The sequence below is a fragment of the Bemisia tabaci genome, chromosome 3 (genome assembly GCF_918797505.1).
Source record: "Bemisia tabaci chromosome 3, PGI_BMITA_v3".
NCBI classification, from domain to species: Eukaryota; Metazoa; Arthropoda; class Insecta; order Hemiptera; family Aleyrodidae; genus Bemisia; species Bemisia tabaci.
In genome coordinates this window covers 31,862,353-31,881,706 of record NC_092795.1, presented here as the reverse complement: position 1 = coordinate 31,881,706, position 19,354 = coordinate 31,862,353, and the positions used below count along the sequence as shown (strand labels likewise).

General features: G+C 36.0%; 3 protein-coding genes across 4 annotated transcripts in view; 1 reads left to right on the top strand and 2 right to left on the bottom strand.

Moving 5' to 3' along the window:
- The window catches only part of bchs (WD repeat and FYVE domain containing 3 bchs), a 28,300-nt gene extending 25,323 nt beyond the window's left edge, over nucleotides 1-2,977 (bottom strand). The window contains exons 1-3 of the mRNA XM_019061179.2: nucleotides 2,145-2,977; nucleotides 725-970; nucleotides 113-268 (exon numbers count right to left, since the gene is read on the bottom strand). Coding sequence (XP_018916724.2) covers nucleotides 113-268; nucleotides 725-970; nucleotides 2,145-2,360 — 618 coding nt within the window. The 5' untranslated portion in view covers nucleotides 2,361-2,977. The remainder of the gene's footprint in view (nucleotides 1-112; nucleotides 269-724; nucleotides 971-2,144) is intronic.
- An 81-nt stretch (nucleotides 2,978-3,058) lies between these two features.
- Nucleotides 3,059-10,762, top strand: LOC109043855 (transmembrane protein 19). 2 transcript variants are annotated; one of them, XM_019061181.2, is made up of 8 exons: nucleotides 3,059-3,213; nucleotides 3,404-3,517; nucleotides 5,193-5,294; nucleotides 5,741-5,878; nucleotides 6,498-6,647; nucleotides 7,987-8,091; nucleotides 8,700-8,915; nucleotides 9,250-10,762. In XM_019061181.2, the coding sequence occupies exons 2-8, from the start codon at nucleotides 3,406-3,408 to the stop codon at nucleotides 9,405-9,407; spliced, it is 981 nt and encodes a 326-aa protein (XP_018916726.2). In that variant the 5' UTR covers nucleotides 3,059-3,213; nucleotides 3,404-3,405; the 3' UTR covers nucleotides 9,408-10,762. The 2 variants fall into 2 exon arrangements, with proteins under 2 accessions (XP_018916726.2, XP_018916725.2); XM_019061180.2 differs by having other exon boundaries at nucleotides 3,060-3,213; nucleotides 5,190-5,294.
- A 342-nt stretch (nucleotides 10,763-11,104) lies between these two features.
- tok (tolloid-like protein 1 tolkin) overlaps nucleotides 11,105-19,354 on the bottom strand; it is a 68,355-nt gene continuing 60,105 nt past the window's right edge. Inside the window, exons 14-16 of the mRNA XM_019061247.2 lie at nucleotides 17,855-18,068; nucleotides 16,836-17,086; nucleotides 11,105-15,335 (exon numbers count right to left, since the gene is read on the bottom strand). Of these exons, the coding sequence (XP_018916792.2) occupies nucleotides 15,183-15,335; nucleotides 16,836-17,086; nucleotides 17,855-18,068 (618 nt within the window). The 3' untranslated portion in view covers nucleotides 11,105-15,182. The remainder of the gene's footprint in view (nucleotides 15,336-16,835; nucleotides 17,087-17,854; nucleotides 18,069-19,354) is intronic.

Sequence of the window (19,354 nt, the reverse complement as noted above, 5' to 3'; positions counted from 1 at the left end):
TGCAAAGATTATTGGTCTTGATTACCCTATTAGACTAATCTGAGTCAATCGATTTTTGATACAGAGCAGACTCTACTTTTTTTGCAAAAGCACAGAAAGGAGATATACATACTTGAACGAAGATTTTCTGTAGTAAAATGCGCCTTTCTTTTGGTGTAAATTCAGAATCCTTCTCTCGAACATCACAGTCAGATTCCATTTCTGGGAGATCGAAGAATAGGTACAAACATTTTACAAGAGTGGATGGTAATGCTACTGATGTCATAACCTGGATAAATAATAATAAATGTTAATAGAATGAAAAAAAACAGTTTCAAGCATACAGAACCTGAAAAATGATGAGTCTATAATTTTAAATGTACTTAATTCAGTCAATCAGCTAAGTAATTGACTACTGTCGTGGACCGTATAAGATATAGACATTAAAATGAAATAGGAAACTGATAAATTTGAGCTAAATTAGAATCAGATTTGTTCGGCAACATATCAGCATCATTTTTTGAAGTTTTTTCAGAATTTGCTGCACTAAGACAATAAAAATTAATGGCAGTTTTTAAAAATTGCTGTCTAGTAGTTTTCCATTTGAAAAATAGAGTACGATAGGAAGTCTGCATCATCGCAGACCAAGATACGTGATTCTGAGTTTCTATGACAATATCTTCCTTAATGAGATCACTGGTGAGAATGGAGCTTTGAAAATTAATTGAGATAATGAAGAAATAACCTGTATCAATTGCGCATTGCCCGATGCAAGAAGATTTAAGGTTGAGAGAAGCATCCAGCCGTTGCTAGATTCTTCAGAATTTTCTATCTCTAAAAATTTGGCGATTGCTCGACTGGCTGTTTCAGTAGACTGGTTTGATGCCCGACGACGTATTTCTGACACCATTAATCGAGAGACATGACCACAGAAAGAAACAATGTCTCTAAACTTGTCTGTCATGTCAGCACAAGAGGCGTTTCCGAACACCTGAAACAAAAAAAATTTGGTTTTAAAGGTAAAAAGAGATTAGTTATGATGCTAAGTGCCACTTCAGTATAGCTACTTATTTGAAAAAAGTCGAAGGAATTTATTTCTTTTTTAATTCCTCCTTGTGAGGCAAAGTTAAAATCTAGCTGAATTTGAAACTTATGACAGTAAGTTCCTCACTTTGCTGTTTTACAAACATTCACTGGTAGAGTTCACACTACCAGTGCTGGATTAATGGGGGAGGCTGGAGCCTGGGGCATCAAATTATAGACATGAGAATTTTTTCTTGGCATTCCAATCGTTTTTTTGCTGCCAAGTAAAATCACAAAAGAAAATTGAAAAGCAGAAAGCAAGAGACAACAAATAGAAAGGAATAAGAAATGATCTTTGTCTAAAACAAGGGGCTGTAAACTTTGGAGAGACCCAAGTGACCCAAGTGACTCTAAGCGCTGCAGAAGTCAACCCACTTGTAAAATGCAATAGAGGACATACTGTCATCACTATGGCATAGAAATTACTTCAAAGAATAAGGATGATAGATCCTTTTCTGATTAAAAAAGTTAGACATAGCATCCAAGATGTTCATATGGCTAATACTAGCCTCCAAAATGTACCAGGTATTTTGATTATTAGAACAATGAATGGCTTGCAAAGTGATTTCAAAAGCAGAGTTGAGTATATTGATTATCAATATAAATTTTGATAGGCTGCTGAGAGTGCTATCTTCTTTTACACTGGCGTTCCATCATCTACATAGGCATTTATTGATTTTACAAATGATCACTGATCAAAGTTTAGACACAAAAGAAACGCTAGACTGAGGCCAGGATGTAAGTCAAAAGAGACTTTGGTAACTAGTGTAGAGAAGGCGTAAAACACCATCAGCACTCAACTCTGATATAAGTAAGAAGAGATAATGGAGCAGATTCTCTAGGATGAAGAAATAAAGATTTAAATTTTTTCATATTAATCGCCAAAAATCATCATCAACATGTTGACACAAGGAATATGTTGCTAGAAATTCTAGGTAGGTATAATGCTGGTAACAAAGCATCAGGTGGGCGTGATGTAAGTATATTCCTGAAAAGAGGTGTGATGTACTTTATGGATTGGGTAAAATCAATGGCATGCCTAAAGACTTTTAAAACAGACCAAAAGTAAGGTGAAAACTTACTTTGCAGAATAATGGAAGCATGTTATAAAGCTTTTCTTCCTTTTCTTTATCACTAAGTTGATGTGCAGGATGAGTGTATTCGGAGAACAATTTCTTCAGATGCATTAGCCCTAGGGCTGTGTGCTGGGCAGAATTTGAATTTCCATCATCTTGCTGACCAGTTGATGGCATGCTGGTCAGGCCTCCACCACTTCGCAATTTCCGCATGATATTCATCGTGAAGCTGAAGTTGCTCCTCTTCCTCTATATTACAGGGTCATATCTGATTAATACTACATGATTTCAGCATAATGTCCTGGGAATCATTTGAAATTAAATTCAACAGATATAAAAGAGTTTCTCACCGGAGAATAACATTTTTCTTGAGGAATTCTTTCATGCCAGGGTGAAAAAAATTCCACAAGCATGTAAGCACTTGTAAAGTCCTATCACTTTCCTTACTATCAGTGTTATGTGAGGAAAAACTGACACTGAGAATAAAAGAGCTGAAATTGGTGAGATAAGCAAAGTCGGTGTCAGGACTGATTCTTGTAGGCATTCAAAGTAATTAGATGCTATTCTAACGACACACTGACTTTGTTAGTACTTATTGATTGTAGAGCACGGGGACTGATAACATGATACATAATCACACCCTCTCCCGTTCACTACGAGTAAGGTGATCTCGGTGAAAATTCACGGAACTAAAATGATGAACAGTGTCATGTTGACTTGCGATCAAACACGAACAATCACAATTTCCTAGAAATATCACATGGTAAATAATTGTTCGAACAAATCTAGGTCCTCGAAAAACACACACAAATGTTCCTCAGGCGCCATGTTTACAAAATTTTCGTCAACAAATTTTTTGACAACACCAATCATCTACAGGCGCAGCTCACCAGATTCACCATTCACCAAATGCCGGGTGGTTTTATCAAAAAGTGATAAGAAAATTCCGCAAAGTTGTGTTCTAACATTGCTTCTTTAAAATTTATCTAATTTAAGTTTCCTCTCCATCATCTTTAAAACCCTCTGCACACATTCGAGGCTTTGCAGTTTAACTTCTTCGTGTTTTCCACTTCAGGTAAGAGCATAACTTTAATTTTAAGATGTTTACATTGTGCCCCTCACAACTTAGAACATCCCTTTGATGGAACATGGATAAACCTCTCCAAATTCTCTAAAATTTTCATTTATTTTCTCCCCCTACTTCTAGATTGCTTTGTTCTTTGCACTGTGCCTCGTTTGATTTTCAAAATCCTCTTCCGTTTCAGAGATGGCCCAAATCCTTCCAATTGTATTGACTTTAATTGCCGTACCCCTGTCGATGTTGATGTGGGCTGGCAATCTGGCATTTTCTTTTATATCCTATAGGGGAGACAATAATGGTAAGTGAGCACACTTTATTCTTCAATATTATTTTTCACTTGTCTTACGCACCACCGCAGAACATCCCACCAAATCAGTTTACTAACCTACCAATGAAAAAGAAGTAGGACTTACGCCTTTTGGTTGTAATACCCATTTGGTATAAATGCTTTGTACATACTTGCAGGGATATTGAGCTTCCTACTGTGCCACTGGTAGAAATTAGTTGCTAACGTCTCAGGAAGATAAATCATGCTGGCCGAAGGTAAAATTGAGAGGCGGAAGCCTCAATAAAAATCGCCTAGTGATCTAATCTTCGTGTAAAAATTTCAAAACTATAAGACACCAAAGGTGATATTAGCTATTATTTTGTGGACATCGATTAATTGGAGTGTGCTGCCAAACTAAGAAAATAGAGTGTGATCATGTGCAGGAAGAGAGGATAGCACTAAAGACTGAGAGTAACAAGTAAGCTAACCTACCGATAGTAAGTCGAAACTTAGAGTTGATGTTGTAATCTACAAGTTGCTAGTTAAATGCAAAAAGGAAAGTATCGACTGTTTGGTTTCCTCACTTTTGTGTCAAATTAGCAACTTATAGATCATGACAGTGACCTCGAGATTATGTTAGCGACTTTAGTCTTACATTAGTGACTATACATTCTACATCAACAACTCCAAGTCACATCCTCAACATCACTAGGTCAGTTTAGGAGGATTAAGTAGTCATTATTTCTCTTACCTATCTTCTCTTCTCTTCCTGCACATGCAAGGAAGAGCAGTAAAATTTTCCTGCAAAGTATTCCTCAGCTAATGAAAACAGATGCCAAATTTTTCATCTTCCAGCATTTTTTGGTGTAATTAGAATAGTTATGTGCCCAAACATTAATAAAAGAAGAAGAAAAAAAAGGACAAACACTAAGATCCTCATGAATTTTAATTTTTAAAGCTTTCCTGGAAAATCCCCAAAATTTTTTGACTGTAAAAGTAAGTAATTGCCTTGAATTTTTGTCTCAACAACCGAAAGAGTGAATGACTTAGAGCTGCTGTTTTCAAAATTTTGTGAAGGAGGTATACAGTATTTATAATCTGTGCGCTGTCCAGGAGCTTATCAATGTGCATCGGTACTTTTGTTTCAGAAGTTCATCTAAATATTATCGCAGGTCGTGGTTGGTGCAGTTAACCTTTTTTGAACTCTTGATAAGTCTTAAAAATACCTGCTTTTTATCTACTCACTGATGAAAGTTTTCTTATTAAAGGGCTGTTAGGTGTTTACATACCTTATTGACGTTGATTTTCTAATTTTCATAGCTTGAACACTGAAAAATTCAACAGCAGGGTGTGTTTGGATTCATACCAAAATTTGTCAGACTTAAGTACTTCGGTACTTGGGAATGTCTAGTTGCCGGCAGTAATCTCCGACAAAGCAAATTTTTTTCTTCTTATCAATCATGTTTGTTTGTTAGGTAAATTTAAATTTTGCTGATAAAAGTACTGATTGTTTTTTGAGTAAAAGATCACAAAAATATTGTGGTAATGAAATAAAAAAACATTAAATTCAGTATTGATGATTGTAATTTCAACCATCATACAAGTGGTTATTTTAACTGTTTTTTCACAATTGTTCAATTACAAATGAATAATTTTTTGTTGCTGCAAAAATTTTTAATTTTTTTACTGTCTTATGTTTCAGAAGTAATACCACCAGTCCGATGGCTTGTAGCTACTTTGGTGCCATTGATTATTGCAGCATGGGGCTTAAAAAGAAAAAGTCTCAACAAAAGCGGAGCCTTTCTTGGTAAGAAAATTCAGTACCCCTTTGATTTTTTTATCACTATCCATTTGTTATTTAAGTTTTTTTCCATCTTCCCATAATTGATGGCATCAGTTGATGGAGTAATATTTATTCTAGAGGAAAATTATGGGTATTTATTATTGAACTTTTCAGATACTGTAGATTAAATTGCGAATAAAATCCTATGAAAAATTGGAAGAACAATATTCAATTCCGTCTTTTATCATTTCGGCAATGCCTGAGGGATCATATTGAATTCTTCTTCAGCATAGCAGTTATGTCCATATGCATTTTTGTGGCTTGTCCTTCATCGGCAGTGTCAATTCCCTGTGTGGAAAATAACCTCTGAAACACTGTGTTTCCTCTCAAAATTTAGTGACTTAGCTCTCAGTAGCACAATTTCTTCCGCTGTGTATAACTAATTATGGATTTTGAACAACTGTTTTCAGGTTTGTTCGTTGGTTTTATATTGACTCTGAGCAGCTGGGCTTTTCTCGGTTGCTTATTAACATTTTTTGTCACATCATCCAGAGCGACCAAATTCCGAAGTAAACAAAAAGAAAAGATGGAAGAAGATTTCAAGGAGGGTAAGTACTTTGCTTATTATTCTGCGGATTCACCGATTTCATGACAGGTCATTTTGTCCGCAGACAATCTCAAAGTCAAGACATAACCTGTTGGAGTATATTTTAACCTTCAGACAAAGCATAGGTTTTTAATAGGATTGCCATAGTCAGGGGGGGGTGAAAGTGTCGGGGGAAAATTTTTTACATCAACGTTATTTGTTCTCGAAAATGTTCTTAATATTTTAAACAACAAATATCTCATAAAAACGGTATATGCAGATTTATCAGTTAATTTTTTTTATTTCTTAAACTACCATCCCCAGTAAGTCTCAATCATCACAAGGACGGCAAATTTTTACTTGTCTTTGGGTTGTTAAAAGCAAAATCTGAGTGGAATCAATACCGAAATAATTTCTAATGAAATATTCTCTAAGAAAATGGGAGTGTGTTTATACATTGTTTTTCCCTACTGCAGCAGGCTAATGATTTCCCATGGATTGAGATCCTTATGCGATTTTTCAAGACTTGGATTTTTATTGAAGTTTTCAGAACTCAGCCATTGATTATTGATCCAAGTATGTATTCAAGTCAAGTCTCTTTTTTTTTCTGCACAAAATCTCTAAAAAAATCCATTTTTCAGGTGGGCAACGGAATTGGGTGCAAGTACTGTGCAACAGTGGAATGGCGGTGCAGCTTGCTTTGTTTTACATTTTGGATTCTGGTTGCGGTGAACGCCCGATAAATTTTTCTCAAGACTATCGAGCTTCTTGGCTGTCGCTAGGTATTCTTGGTAAGGTGAGCTTTGTTTAGAAATAATCTTCATGTAAGATGTGACATTGACTTTGGTCTGTTCTCATTACAAAACATGCAGATCAGAATTGAAAGCACTCATAATGCAAAAATTTCAAACCCACCCAACTTATTTTTTCATCTCTTCAATTCAGGAACGAAACAGATTTTTTTTCATAACAAAATATTACTTAGATTCAAAACTTTATCATCAGAGTGTAGTTGACAGCCAATTAGATTCAAGAAACCAATGCGTATCTCTGATTCTGCAGACTAGGTGGTAAACTATATCTACAAAAAAATAGTAGAATTTTTGGATTCACAATCACTGGTGTTTTCTAATTGTCAGCAACAGTTTAAAAACCGCTGCGATAATTTTACCGCAGGCATTCTTAGCCACTCGTACTAACACCTTCATTGTCACCTGTGTACCTAGTTAGAAGTTGCACAATGGGCCTGTTGCAAACTTTTGCTGTAGCAAAAATTAGAGTTGTTTCTTTTAGTAAATAACTCAAAAATAACGACAAGCGCATTGGCAAAGTTTGAAATGCACTCATAACTTCACAATCTGCGCAAGAAATTTGCACTTCAAAAAACGATACTAAGGCACAGGTGAATGTTTTGTTAGAGGAGTCGTTCCATTCAACCCTTGTGCACTAGGACACTACTTAATATTCAACATGGCCGACACCAATCCGCCAAAACACATGTGCCTGGAAAAGATTCTAACGATTTGTTGACACCCCAGCTTGTTTACATTCAAGATTTCTTCACGTTGATATAGGTCCGCTTTGGTTGACTTTTGTGCTATTGATTGTGATTTGATTTTTGAGATATTTACCGCTAGAAACAACTCTTATTTTAGCTCTAGCAAAAATTTGCAACAGGCCCATTCTTGGCTGCTGAGGAACATGTGGCAAAATTCGTATACATAAATGGGCTCTAAGATTGCTGCAGGGAATCTCTTTTAAACATAGGGTTAATCATATGATCACCCAAGGTGATGTCATGAATCTGTATTATGCAGAGTAATCTCACCAAATTTTTATGAATAATTCTATAATAAAGAGTAGAATATACTTGGTTATATCTTTATTTTTCTTTGTCTTATTTAGAATTATCCTAAAATTAACCTTTTATAATACTGCAAAAACATTTTATATTTGACATTTAATGACTATGTCTTTTAAACTCATTTTTTCATTTCTTTTCTACACAAAGAAGCTTGATATAAAAGTGTAAAATTATGGAGATATCTTTTCTCAAAAAGTACCTAGATTTAAAGTCCGATAAACTTTTTTACCCACTGCTGTTTCAATTGAACCATTCCCTGTGTTTAGGAGCCATAGCTTGCAGTAATGGAGACACCTGGGCTTCTGAGCTTGGTCCAGTACTAGGATCTAGTCAACCGTTTCTCATCACCTCAGGAAAAAGCGTCCCAAAAGGTAATCCATTATTTTTTGTTGTGTTTTAATGCTTTTATTACTGGTTTGTGATGTATCGCGTCATCCTTTTCGCTACATATATTTTAAAAGGTTTTAAAATCGCAGTTTTTACTAGGGGCCTAGAAGTTTGTTTTATTTTTTCACGACATTATACTTATGGAAACTATACTGTAACCCTGCAAAAATTCTGTGCCACTGCCCCTTTACTGTACAAAAAATCATAATGGAAAATTTTCAAGGGTCTGAATTTCGATGAATTTCGTGTTTAAGTGGAATCTACCGAGTGAACTGAACACAAAGATACCATTGATTCATAAATTGAACAATTATTACAGGAGATATGACAAAATAACCGACTCTGCTAAAATGCATGTGTTTAAATGGGAAATACCACCAGATGACGTCACAAGGCAGCATATTTTCTCTTTTTTAAATCAAGTTTTCTCCAATTTCCCATTTCAGAAAAAAATCATGAAAAATACAGCAAACTTAGCTCATTAGGTACTTTCAGATGAAGCAATACAAATTTTGTGTGCAAATTCTCCATTGCTGAGTTTTGTGTATTACCATGAATCACGCTGATGATTTATACACGGCACATTTTTCAGGTACTAATGGAGGAGTCTCTTGGCCAGGGCTACTAGCAAGTGCTGCAGGTGGTGCCATTGTCGGATTAGTGCATTATCTATGCCTGATTTACATCTTGGATTCTGTAACAATTGAGCGCAGCCCTCCTCAGTGGCCTTTAATATTAGCTGGAGTGTTCGGTGGTTTTGTCGGTAGTTTAGTAGATTCATTGCTTGGTGCAACACTCCAGTATTCAGGTTAGTCTATTTTTATCACTTCCTTTGTTACTCGACAAATTAATGAGATTAATATAAGAGATATATTAATATATGAGATTAAATAAAGAGGTAGAATATTTCATTTCCCGGATCTTTTTATACATTAGAAGAGGAAAAACTAAGAGAGTGCATTATTCTGTCTTTCTTCGCTCTTTAATTTGATGAGTTAGAATTTTTGTCTCCTTGCTTTAGAAATTCATTTTTTTTGTCCTGATATTTAATCAGGTGAATGATGTTTAATTATTCATTTGCTTATACACATTTTCTTATTTATTGTCTTTTTTATATCTACTGTCCTTACGTTATGTTTCAGGGCTAAACAAAAAGACACATGTTATTGTTGAACGGCCCGGAAAAGATGTCGTGCACATAAGTGGAAGTCGATTATTAGATAATCATAGTGTAAATTTATTGTCAAGCATCATCATGGGCCTTTTAACACCAAGAATAGCCAATCTCTTTTGGCCTTGAGCGCTGCATTGAATGCTATTACCAACAAATTTGCCATGGCTGGGTGTTACTGCTCATCTCAGAATTTACATCACCTTGACTCCTAACTAATTTTTTTAACGAACAATAGATTCAAAAACTAGTAAGAAGTGTAGGTTTATTCTCTAATTTTAGTGACCTTCTTTGTAAAAAAATTTAAGTTGATTTAAATGGACTTGCAAGAGGTTTTCATTTTATCTACCAACAATTTTATTTCTTATAATGAAACTGTTTGTTTCAGTAGAAGCTCTCACTTCAATGTTCATTTCAATGTGGAACAGTATTTATGATCAACGTTTCCCTGAAGAGGGTGGCTCCTAATTCACTTTTCAATAGATCATACATTTTTCGTTAGTTCTTTGTCCCAAAAAGAGGGGTCTGAATGTCCAATCAAAATTATAATTAAACTAGCTTTTCTGTTGAAACCTATCGAAAAAACTCAATTGATGGCAAATAACTGCACTGGTCTCTTTTGTTTTATAAATAGATCTGAAAATGATTTGAGCAGAAAAGATTTCTTCCTTTCATTGCATCTACGTATAAGTAAGTAGGTTAACCATTGCAAGTAGTGAAAGTTCAAAACGGACTACTTTTCTACTTTCATTCCAAGGAAACGAAAAAAAAAATATCGAAAAAATCAAACATACTTTTTACATATGTCTCGCCCAAGTCCCTAGCACTGTAATCAATAATTTTCATATGGTTTTTCTTTCATATATATCTGCTTACATAAACCTTATCGAAAATTGTGTACATTTGTTTTCTTGTCCGTTAAAGAATGTTTAGTTAGGTTAAAATTTTAAACTTGTAGGAAAGATAACAGTAGTGTAACTGTACAGTTAAATAATCTGTTAGTTAAACATAGGCAAACTTATACCTCTACTATGACAGCTCTTCCCACTTTTGACAGATTTATTGAGTTTAAAATATGTGTTATTCCGAGTGCCTCCAGCATGCGTATCTTATCAGCAGCTTTACAGTAAAATATGTTGAATTTAAAGTCGGAGGATATGAATTTCAAGAAGAATATCATCAGAATGTGATGCCCAGTAATTTAAAACATTAAAGTAAAAGCCCTACATTATACAAAGACTGAGCTCAAAACGTATACCCCTAAAACTTTTGAAAAACTGTTTAGATGTAATAATTAGTTTTAATTGATTTGTGATTACATATTTATTCGTCTTCTAATTGTAAATTGTTAGGTGATGTGTTGAGTTGTTGTCTCTCTCACATAATTTACTGCTTACTGTTTAAAACTTTTATTACTTTGTATAAATGTTATCATTATTTTTTACTCTGTCACAACATTAAAATTTTTATATATTTGTACATAACTTTAGAATGCTTTAATCTGTGATTTTATACGTTAAAAGTTTTTTTGAATAGGCCCTTTCTCTCTCAAAAACTGCTAATCAATCTAATAGTTTTATAATATAAGACCCCTTAAACCATAGACATTTTAACCGGTTTCATTGAAGTATCATCCAAAAAGTAAGTTTAGCCTGCTTTTATCTCAGAAATTAAAAGGCTGAAATTAATGATATGAAAAGTGCCTTATTCTATACATCTATAGGTCCTTGTAGTAATCAAGTTTTTGGAATTTGAACGGGCAGTTCTCAATAAAATCAATTTTTACATTACTTATAGTAATTATTAGGTATAATGAAAAATCAGCGTTTCTGTATGGTTTGAAAATTTTTATTAGTTTTTACACCAAAAGTAAAGTAGTTTATTAAAGAGGATAGCAACTAAAAAGTAACTAGATAGAATAGCATTTGCTAGACTCTCATTTTGTTAACAATGAAACTGCAAGTTAGGGAACCAATTATTAGTAATGATGTCATCCCTGCGCAGATATGACAGCCTTATTTACTGTTTGGTTGAGGACCTCAATAATGCTTAATCGAATCGTGGTAATCAAATTATGCATAAAATGCATGAAACTGCAACAACAGGAATCTCGTTAGCCGTGTTTAAAAACCTTCGTTCTCATTTTATTTTATCACAATACTATTACTACCAATACTATTGCTTGAAATTTACACAGAATCTTCTTGACATAGAGGAAAAAATTCAAGGAAGCTTTCAAGAAATTATGTCGGGCAATTTTCATTGGGCATTGGAAAGTAATTTACGGCAGGAATTAGTCTCCAATGATGCAAACCCTAGATATGCGTTTTTCAGTTTAAGTGGCTGTAAGGAGTGGAGAATATGTTTCCTTTTCAGAATATGTTTCTAGGTTGGCAATTGAATTGAAAATAATATGATGATCTCATTCTTATTAATTTTTTTAAAAACGCGCAGCCAACTAAAAGAGAAAGAGTAGGGTACTTTTTATCAATGGAATAGAGTCCTGGAATTTTTCAGTTGCTACCCTTTTCAAATATAACGTAAAAGTACAATCAATAAATAATTTACACTCTATATGCGCCAGTGCACACAAGTCTGTTACAGTGTATCGATTTTTTACATTGAAGGAAGTATACTGTACCCCTGTGAAAAGTTTTGAGGGGGAAGTCTTAAGTGAATGAAAATTTTGAAAACATTTCCTCTTCCCCTCCCATTATTTGATCACTTTAAAAGTCAAGTCAGCTAACTGTCAATAATGTTTGGTGTTTATTAATTTACCATACTAGTAGAAAAAGAATTGTTGCAGGACAAAAAGCTGATGTGACGCTAACTTAATTTTTTCTATTTTGATTCGTGATGACCATTATGAAATGGCAAAGAGTAGGTTCATAATGAAGAACTGCCTGAATACTTAGCACAGACTGTAATAATTTGCAATTTAACAGGTAAAATTGTTGCCATTTATTGAGGTGTTGTATGCACCGTATACTTACTAATTGAAAGGGCTCCTCTCACTGAAGTTGATCACAATAAAATTGAAATAAGTTGCAATTTTTTTTGCTCTGCAAATTGTCTACCTCTCTCACACAACTCCTTTGTTGATCATCTAAAATCTCCATTGATCAACCAATGTAAAAAGTATTGCAATTTCATTGCATTAAATTGCATAATTATTTCAATATTTTCATCGAACTGCGCCACTTGGAGTGTCACCTACATTCTAAATGGTTTTAGACAAGGCATTATGAAAATATTCAGCTTTTCAATCTTATTTCAAAACTATTTTTGTTCGGCAACCTGTCATAACGTTACTCCAATTAAACTTTCCCCTAGAATTACTGCAAGGAGATGCAATTTTTAGAGGAAAATTTGGCAGTGAACTTAGAGCTTAAAAAGACGATTCTGAAAAGCTCTATCAAAAAATTGTTTGCCATGAATTGTGGTTACCTGGCATTTTTTTGTAAGTTCTCAAGTAATATTATATCCTGTCGAACACTTCTGTCGAGGTTTATTTTTGAAATTTAGTTTTAATTTCATAACCTACTGAGATCTTTTTTCTTTCTTTTTTTACCAACAAGGAAAGTTAACTAAAACTTAGAATTGTCAAAACTTTAGCATGAATTCATAGGAGCTCAAAGACAGTGAAAGAAAAAAGTAAATAGCTGAAGTGTCAGATGATAAAATCTTTTTGTGTCCTCGCGCAAGTGTGAAAAAGACTGTATCTCAACTTTTTTCCAAAATGGAATCAGAGCCCTATCAGTGATTTTTGCAATGCCGAACACCATCTCTTCTTTTTAACAGGGTAAGTAAGAGAAGAATCAAAGTGAAATAATCTTAATAGGTAAGGGGAAGTCCAGGTTCAGAAGATGGAACTTATATAAGTACTTATCACTATCACTGTGCTCACAGTTAGACGATTATAATCATAAATCAACCTAACTACATGAGACGTTGCGTAATTTCCTCTTGTAGTTTATTTTTTCAACAGAAAAGTTAATCAACATCGTAACTTGAAATTCTGAGAGAAGTGATATTCTTAATAATCCAGGAATTAAGCTGCACAGAAAGTTTAAAGCGTTAAGGTGTTCGGTTCTCTGTTAAGAAAAATAAGACTTCATAGGAAATTAGGCAACGGTAATGTAGTTGAGTTGATTCTAATTGAATTCGTCCAATTTTCCCGCTGTAATTGATTTTTTTAGAAAAGTCAGTAGGTACAGACACAAAAAGTCAATTCAACGAGAAAATAAATGATTGGAGTTTAGTGCTGCCGCGCTATACCCTGGTAAAAATTGGCGATACGAGCTGCGTTTCAAAATACCATAGGAGTTCTTATAGCCGACTGAAGAAGGCGATAGAAAATCATATAGCTAGCTGTAGAAAGTGGAAAAAATCATACGGCCGGGCTACACGAAGCGATAAAAAATTATACAGCCGGGCTATAGTTCCTATCGCCGGGCTTTACACTGTATCGCCAGGCTGTTGCTTTTTCGCCATCGGCTACAAAAGGCTATAAGAAATTGTGTAGAAATTCGTGTGCTTTGTAGATCCTTAAGTTTGTACGGAATCACCTTAATATTTACAAAACGCACATTATATTTTCCTTTACTACATTTTTTTTTCATCAATTAAAATGAGAATAATCCATACAGAGTGTGCGAACATTTCAAAGTCATGAGTTGACAAACGCTGACTTCATACGAGATTAAATATTAGAGCCTAACATAAAGCGGCGCACTGGCGCCTACAAACCTAACAGGGATACTTCACGCATTGCGCAATGCGTGAAGTATCCCTGTTAGGTTTGTAGGCGCCAATGCGCGTTCCGCGCTGGCTGCCCGCCGCCCGCCCGCCGCGCGCAGCGCCGCAGCGTACCACGGCGCTTGAAGCAACTATTTCACGCCAGAGGTATTGCACAGTATCATACGAAATTGAAGGCGCTCCAACATATCAGGAATGGCAGGCATCCTTCAAAAGTGCGGAGCTTTCCTCGCAAAATAAATCAAGATACTACGGCCCAAAAAGAGAGCGGGAGTCCAAAAACTCACTAAGTCCTAGCATCCGTAATTAGTATAACGTTTAGCATACACTTTATCGCCACGCTGTTGCTTAGTCGCCATCGGCTATAAAAGGCTATAAGAAATTGTGTTGCCGGCTATAGAAACTATTGGAAATCTTACAGCCGGCTGTAGGTCTATGGTATTTTGGAACACAGATTCTACTGCCAATTTTTACCAGGGTAAGGTTGAACGGCGTGAAAACCTTCAGACGTTGCCAAATATTCCCCCAATAAACCATTTATTTTTGAGTTAAGTTAAGGGCATATTAATCCTTAAAATTTTCAAATATTTTAGATCAAATTGGGAACAAAATCACCTGCATAATTTATTGAAGAACAATTTTCATCGTTTCCCCTGGAAATTCGGTTTTTATTGGATGGAATATGGCAACATCTGGTGGCTTACACGACGTCTTTCCAAAATACGGCAGAGCAGGTAAATAGGTGGGACCTACTTTCTAAGTATTCAGGTAATATAGGCATCTATATGAAAAAGGATGAGCAATATCCAGTCAAAACTCTGCCGGTGAAAATCCCTTTCTAATCGCTCAATTCTCCAACTACGGACTTTTAGTCATCAGAAAAGTTGCTTACCGAACAGCAAGTACTTAGGTGCATTTTACCTAAAACATAATTTAATCATACCTACTCTCAAGCACCTCAGTTCATAAATTCGTATTCAAAGCGGTTGTGTTTTCCCTTCAGTTCAACAACGTTTCTCGGACCATTGGAAAATTTTAGTGAACACAGCATAATACAGTTATTTACATTTTAATACATGAAATTATTATTTCGTTTTCGAAATAACACTTGAAAGGGTAATAAAAATCAAAAATGGGCAGTACTGTTTAGATGCTTTCGTTTTCAGATGATCCGTATTCTTCACTCGTAATTGGATCCACAGCAACGTATGATGCAGAGAAACCTTTGTCCACCCCTGTATCGTCTGTTTTAAATCTCACCAGTAAGGCCTCGTTGACTGACCGAATGTCGGTTGGGTTCTGTAATCAAAATGAGCGAGAAAATACATGATGAGACCCTTGGTGAAATATCAGAATCCAACCGAATAATTACAATGCAAACAATTTGTTAACGAGTTGACGCATGAAAAATGCCTTCAATGAGGAAAGATACCTATTTTCTAACGTGGCTGAAGCCAAATACTTGCAGCTATTAAAACTCCTATCAACAGAGTAGCAGCGTAGACCGTAGAATAAGGGAGTAATGCAGCTGCTTCAGCAACTTTGTTGATGAAGAGTGCCGACGCATAAGAAACGCCTTCACTGAAAAATGATACCTCCTAGCGTGGCCTCAGAGGCCAAATAGTCGCATCTTTTAAAAACCCAATTAACAGTGCTTACAGCAGCGTAGATCAGCTAGTAAAAAGGCGTTTGCGTCAGATAATTTGTTGATGAAGAGTGTCGACGCATGAAAAACGCCTTCATTGTGAGAAGATACCACCTGGCTTGGCCGAAATATGCATTTTCAAACTACAGCTATAGGATTAAGTAATTTTACTTTCTGATGGAGTTTTATTAGATTTCGCTGCTTAAATGTAAAAACAGAAATCAATTATCTATATAGAATAGAACTGCATTGTGACGATTTGAAGTTGTTTGGTTTGCATCATTTTTAGTAGTTACAAGGATGTGTAGGTACTGCCGCGTGCTATAAGGAAGAGCGCGGTATGAGCCTTAATTAGATGTTGCCAAATTTCCTTCGTTAAAACACGAATTTTCAGGGGAACCTGAGAATATTTTGCTTCAAATTTCTCACAGAAAATTATTTACAATTTGATCTAAAAAATACGAAAGTTCCAAAGCATAAGAATCCTAATTTTCCCCAAGTGCATATTCCATAATCGGAAATGTGGCAACATTCGATTATTCATACGGCGTTTTCCCTTTAGCAAAGTAGTATATCGATAGCGAAAGTGTTAAATCACGTACTTCTACTTGCGACGCTGCAAACTTCCTGTCATACTTTACTTTTCCTGAGCAAAACTGGATAACCTAATTTCTAGAAAACTTCCTTGAATTTTCCTCTATGTTAGCAGAATATTCAGTATGCATTTTAAGCCGTAAAGTTTGATTGTTTCTCCTCGAAAAAATAAAATAAAATAGGAGGAGACACTTTGGGACACTACAATGGAGATACGTGGTTTTGCACTTTTGTCATCAATGTATACGTTCCCCTCTAATACTGACGTGCTAAGGAAGAACGCCGTGTGAGCATTCGAGAGTTGCCAGATTTTCTTCGATAAAATGTTTACTTTTCATGAGGATTGTGAATATTATTCCTTTATATTTTCAGAATCTTTAGGTAAAATTGCAAATAAATTATCTGAAAAATTGGGAGGAAAATATTCAGAAATTTACCAGGAAATTCGCGTTTTATCAAAGGAAATTTGGCAACGCCTGAAGGTTCATACGGCGTTTTTCCTTAGCACGGCAGAATAGGGGAACCCCTCATGAACTTGAAGAAGACAACATAATACTCGCCGAATCACCGCAGAATCTGCCGTAAGAGGAGCCTGATGCTTCCATTCCGCTTATGATTTCCACATAATCGTACGCGCAGCTTTTTTCGTCTTCGAGGGCAAAAGTTAGGAACGTGAACTGGATTTTCATTCCTGCCGGTGCCTCGATGACCCAATCGCACTCGGCCCAGTTCTCGTAGTTGTGATCGCCAAATTTGGCGTGGGAGTAGAGATGTCTCACAGCCTTCGTTGCTGGTAAATGTCCTCCACACACTAGGGAAATGACAAGCCAGGATGGCCATATTAAAACTTGAAGATGGAAAGGTTATTGTAGGTCAACACGGGGCAGTTTGCACAGAATTAGTCACAGTTTTTCGCCCAATTTTTAGCGTTGAATCCGAAATTGACCTCCGTTTTTCTCAATGAGTTCGGGTTTTCCCGGAAAAATTGAGTTCTTTCAGAGAAAATTCCTTTTTTTTTTTTTTTTTTTTTTTTTTTTTTTAAGGAAAACGGAGGTCATTTTTGGAATCAGCGCTAAATATCTGCCCTGCTCCGTTTATTAAACATCTGGCAAAACGACAAAAAAAGAAATTGTTGACCAGTGTAATTGAGGTTTTCAAATTGTCAACCGAAATTCCGCGAAGCATTCAGGAAGGTGCCTTTTAATGGATCGAGTTCGAAAAAAACGCATCAGTGCATTTTTTTAAGAAGATGAATTTTGAATTCAACTAGACGTGAATTTTTTCCCGCCGAAAATTCAAAGTCGAGAAAAAATCATTTGAACTTGAAAATAGTCGTCAAATTTCGTTCTAGTCTCCATCTTTGCTCGCCAAGATAGTGGGAAACAACGCAAATAGCCTTCTTCCCCTTTTTTTTCTTTTTTTTCGTGTTGTTTTCGTTGACAAAACGTCTCCAATCTGACACAGTTTAAAGAATTTTTTTTTACCTATTTGAACGGAAGATAATTGAATTCTAAACGCTTCCTCAAAGGCTCCATCCATACGCTCTAATAGAATCGTATATAAAATAGGAACTACAAACCAGTGGAATGATGGGCGAGAAAACCCTTGCGATGTGCAGTTGAGTCGGACTTGAAAACCATGTAAAGCTGATTGGTAGAGGCATCGATTGGGTGCGGAACTTTGTTGCCGCAAAACCGGCCCAAGGTTGTCGAATCTGTCGAATCCCCGTCGTACAGTTGAATGTGGTCGTAGTAACAATCCGGCTGAGATTCTACTTCGAACTCCTCAAAAACCTGCAAATTGTTTTTGTCCAACTCACAGTTAATCGAGTCAGGAGGCAAAGTCAGTGAGAACATACTGATGGTGGTATTTAAATAATACGTAAAGTTAGAGAAGATATCCTCCAATATTTTATTGGGACGCAGGGAAGATAACCAACCGTTTTTGATTCGTGAATTTTCAAGTGATTTTTAATACAAAAATGTCTAAATATCGATGGCCAAAATTCGAAACCAAGTATCTCCGATTGCTTCAACGTTGCTAGATTGTGTAAAAAATCCTCGATATTTTGCATCTATTTCTATGGGAAAATTTGCTGAATTGTCAGCACAATCTGGCAACAATGGTAGACCTCCAGCTATACTTTATTTTTCTGTGGAGAACTAAGTAGCCTAAGTAATTTCTTGAAAACTTCCTTGAATTGTCTTCTCTGTCAGTAGACTCTGTATAAATTTAAAGCCAGGAAGTTCGCTGCTTTCTCTTCGGAAAAAAAAGGAGTCAAAATTTTGAAACCTCTCAATATGGATACATGCGGTTCCACACTCTGGCGACACAAACACACACACTCATCATATACATGCATATGCAATTGCATTGCATCATATGCAAACATATTATTACTTAGTGCCCCTCACAAAAATCAGAATGAGAGCGGAAACTTCTTAGTTTCGCCACTGACACGTGAGCGCCTAGAGCTTTTCAATGCAAATTTTTTCATGAGTCTGACAGGGCCGGATTTAGGAGGTGGCCACATGGGCATTGGGCCGTGGCCCATCGCGGCAAATTGGGGGGGGGGGCAAATTTTGCACATTATTTAAATGTAGGTACAAAAAAAATCGGATTCAGAAAAAAACTATAAACGAGAAAAAGCAACAAAATCTCTTATTTCCTGAGAGTGTATGATAATTTCTAATTTTGTCGTCTTTCGGTTATACAAGAGACAGCACCTTTAATTAGTCGAGCTTTAAGAGAAATCGTACACGCAATTTTGCTCAGAGCGGTGTGGCACAGAGAGCAATGGTGACGAGGACTTGAGATAAAAAGAGAAGCCCCCGCTCGGCGCGGCAGCGGTCGGCATGCACTACGTATTAGCGCCCACAAGACTGCATGAATACTTCACGCATTGCGTCAAACGCAGTGCGCTCAGCAGCGGTTGGCGCGGCGTAAAACGCATAGCGCCTACAAGACTGCATGAATACTTCACGCATTGCGTTAGGCGCAGTGCGTTCAACAGCGGTCGGCATGAAACGCATAGCGCCTACAAGACTATAGGAATACTTCACGCATTGCGCCAAACACA

Coding starts and splice junctions, on each gene's coding strand:
- LOC109043855 (XM_019061180.2), top strand. CDS start 3,406: ATGGCCCAAATCCTTCCAATTGTATTGACTTTAATTGCCGTACCCCTG. Junction 3,518..5,189: donor CTATAGGGGAGACAATAATG/GTAAGTGAGCAC, acceptor CTTATGTTTCAG/AAGTAATACCACCAGTCCGA. Junction 6,648..7,986: donor GCTGTCGCTAGGTATTCTTG/GTAAGGTGAGCT, acceptor CCCTGTGTTTAG/GAGCCATAGCTTGCAGTAAT.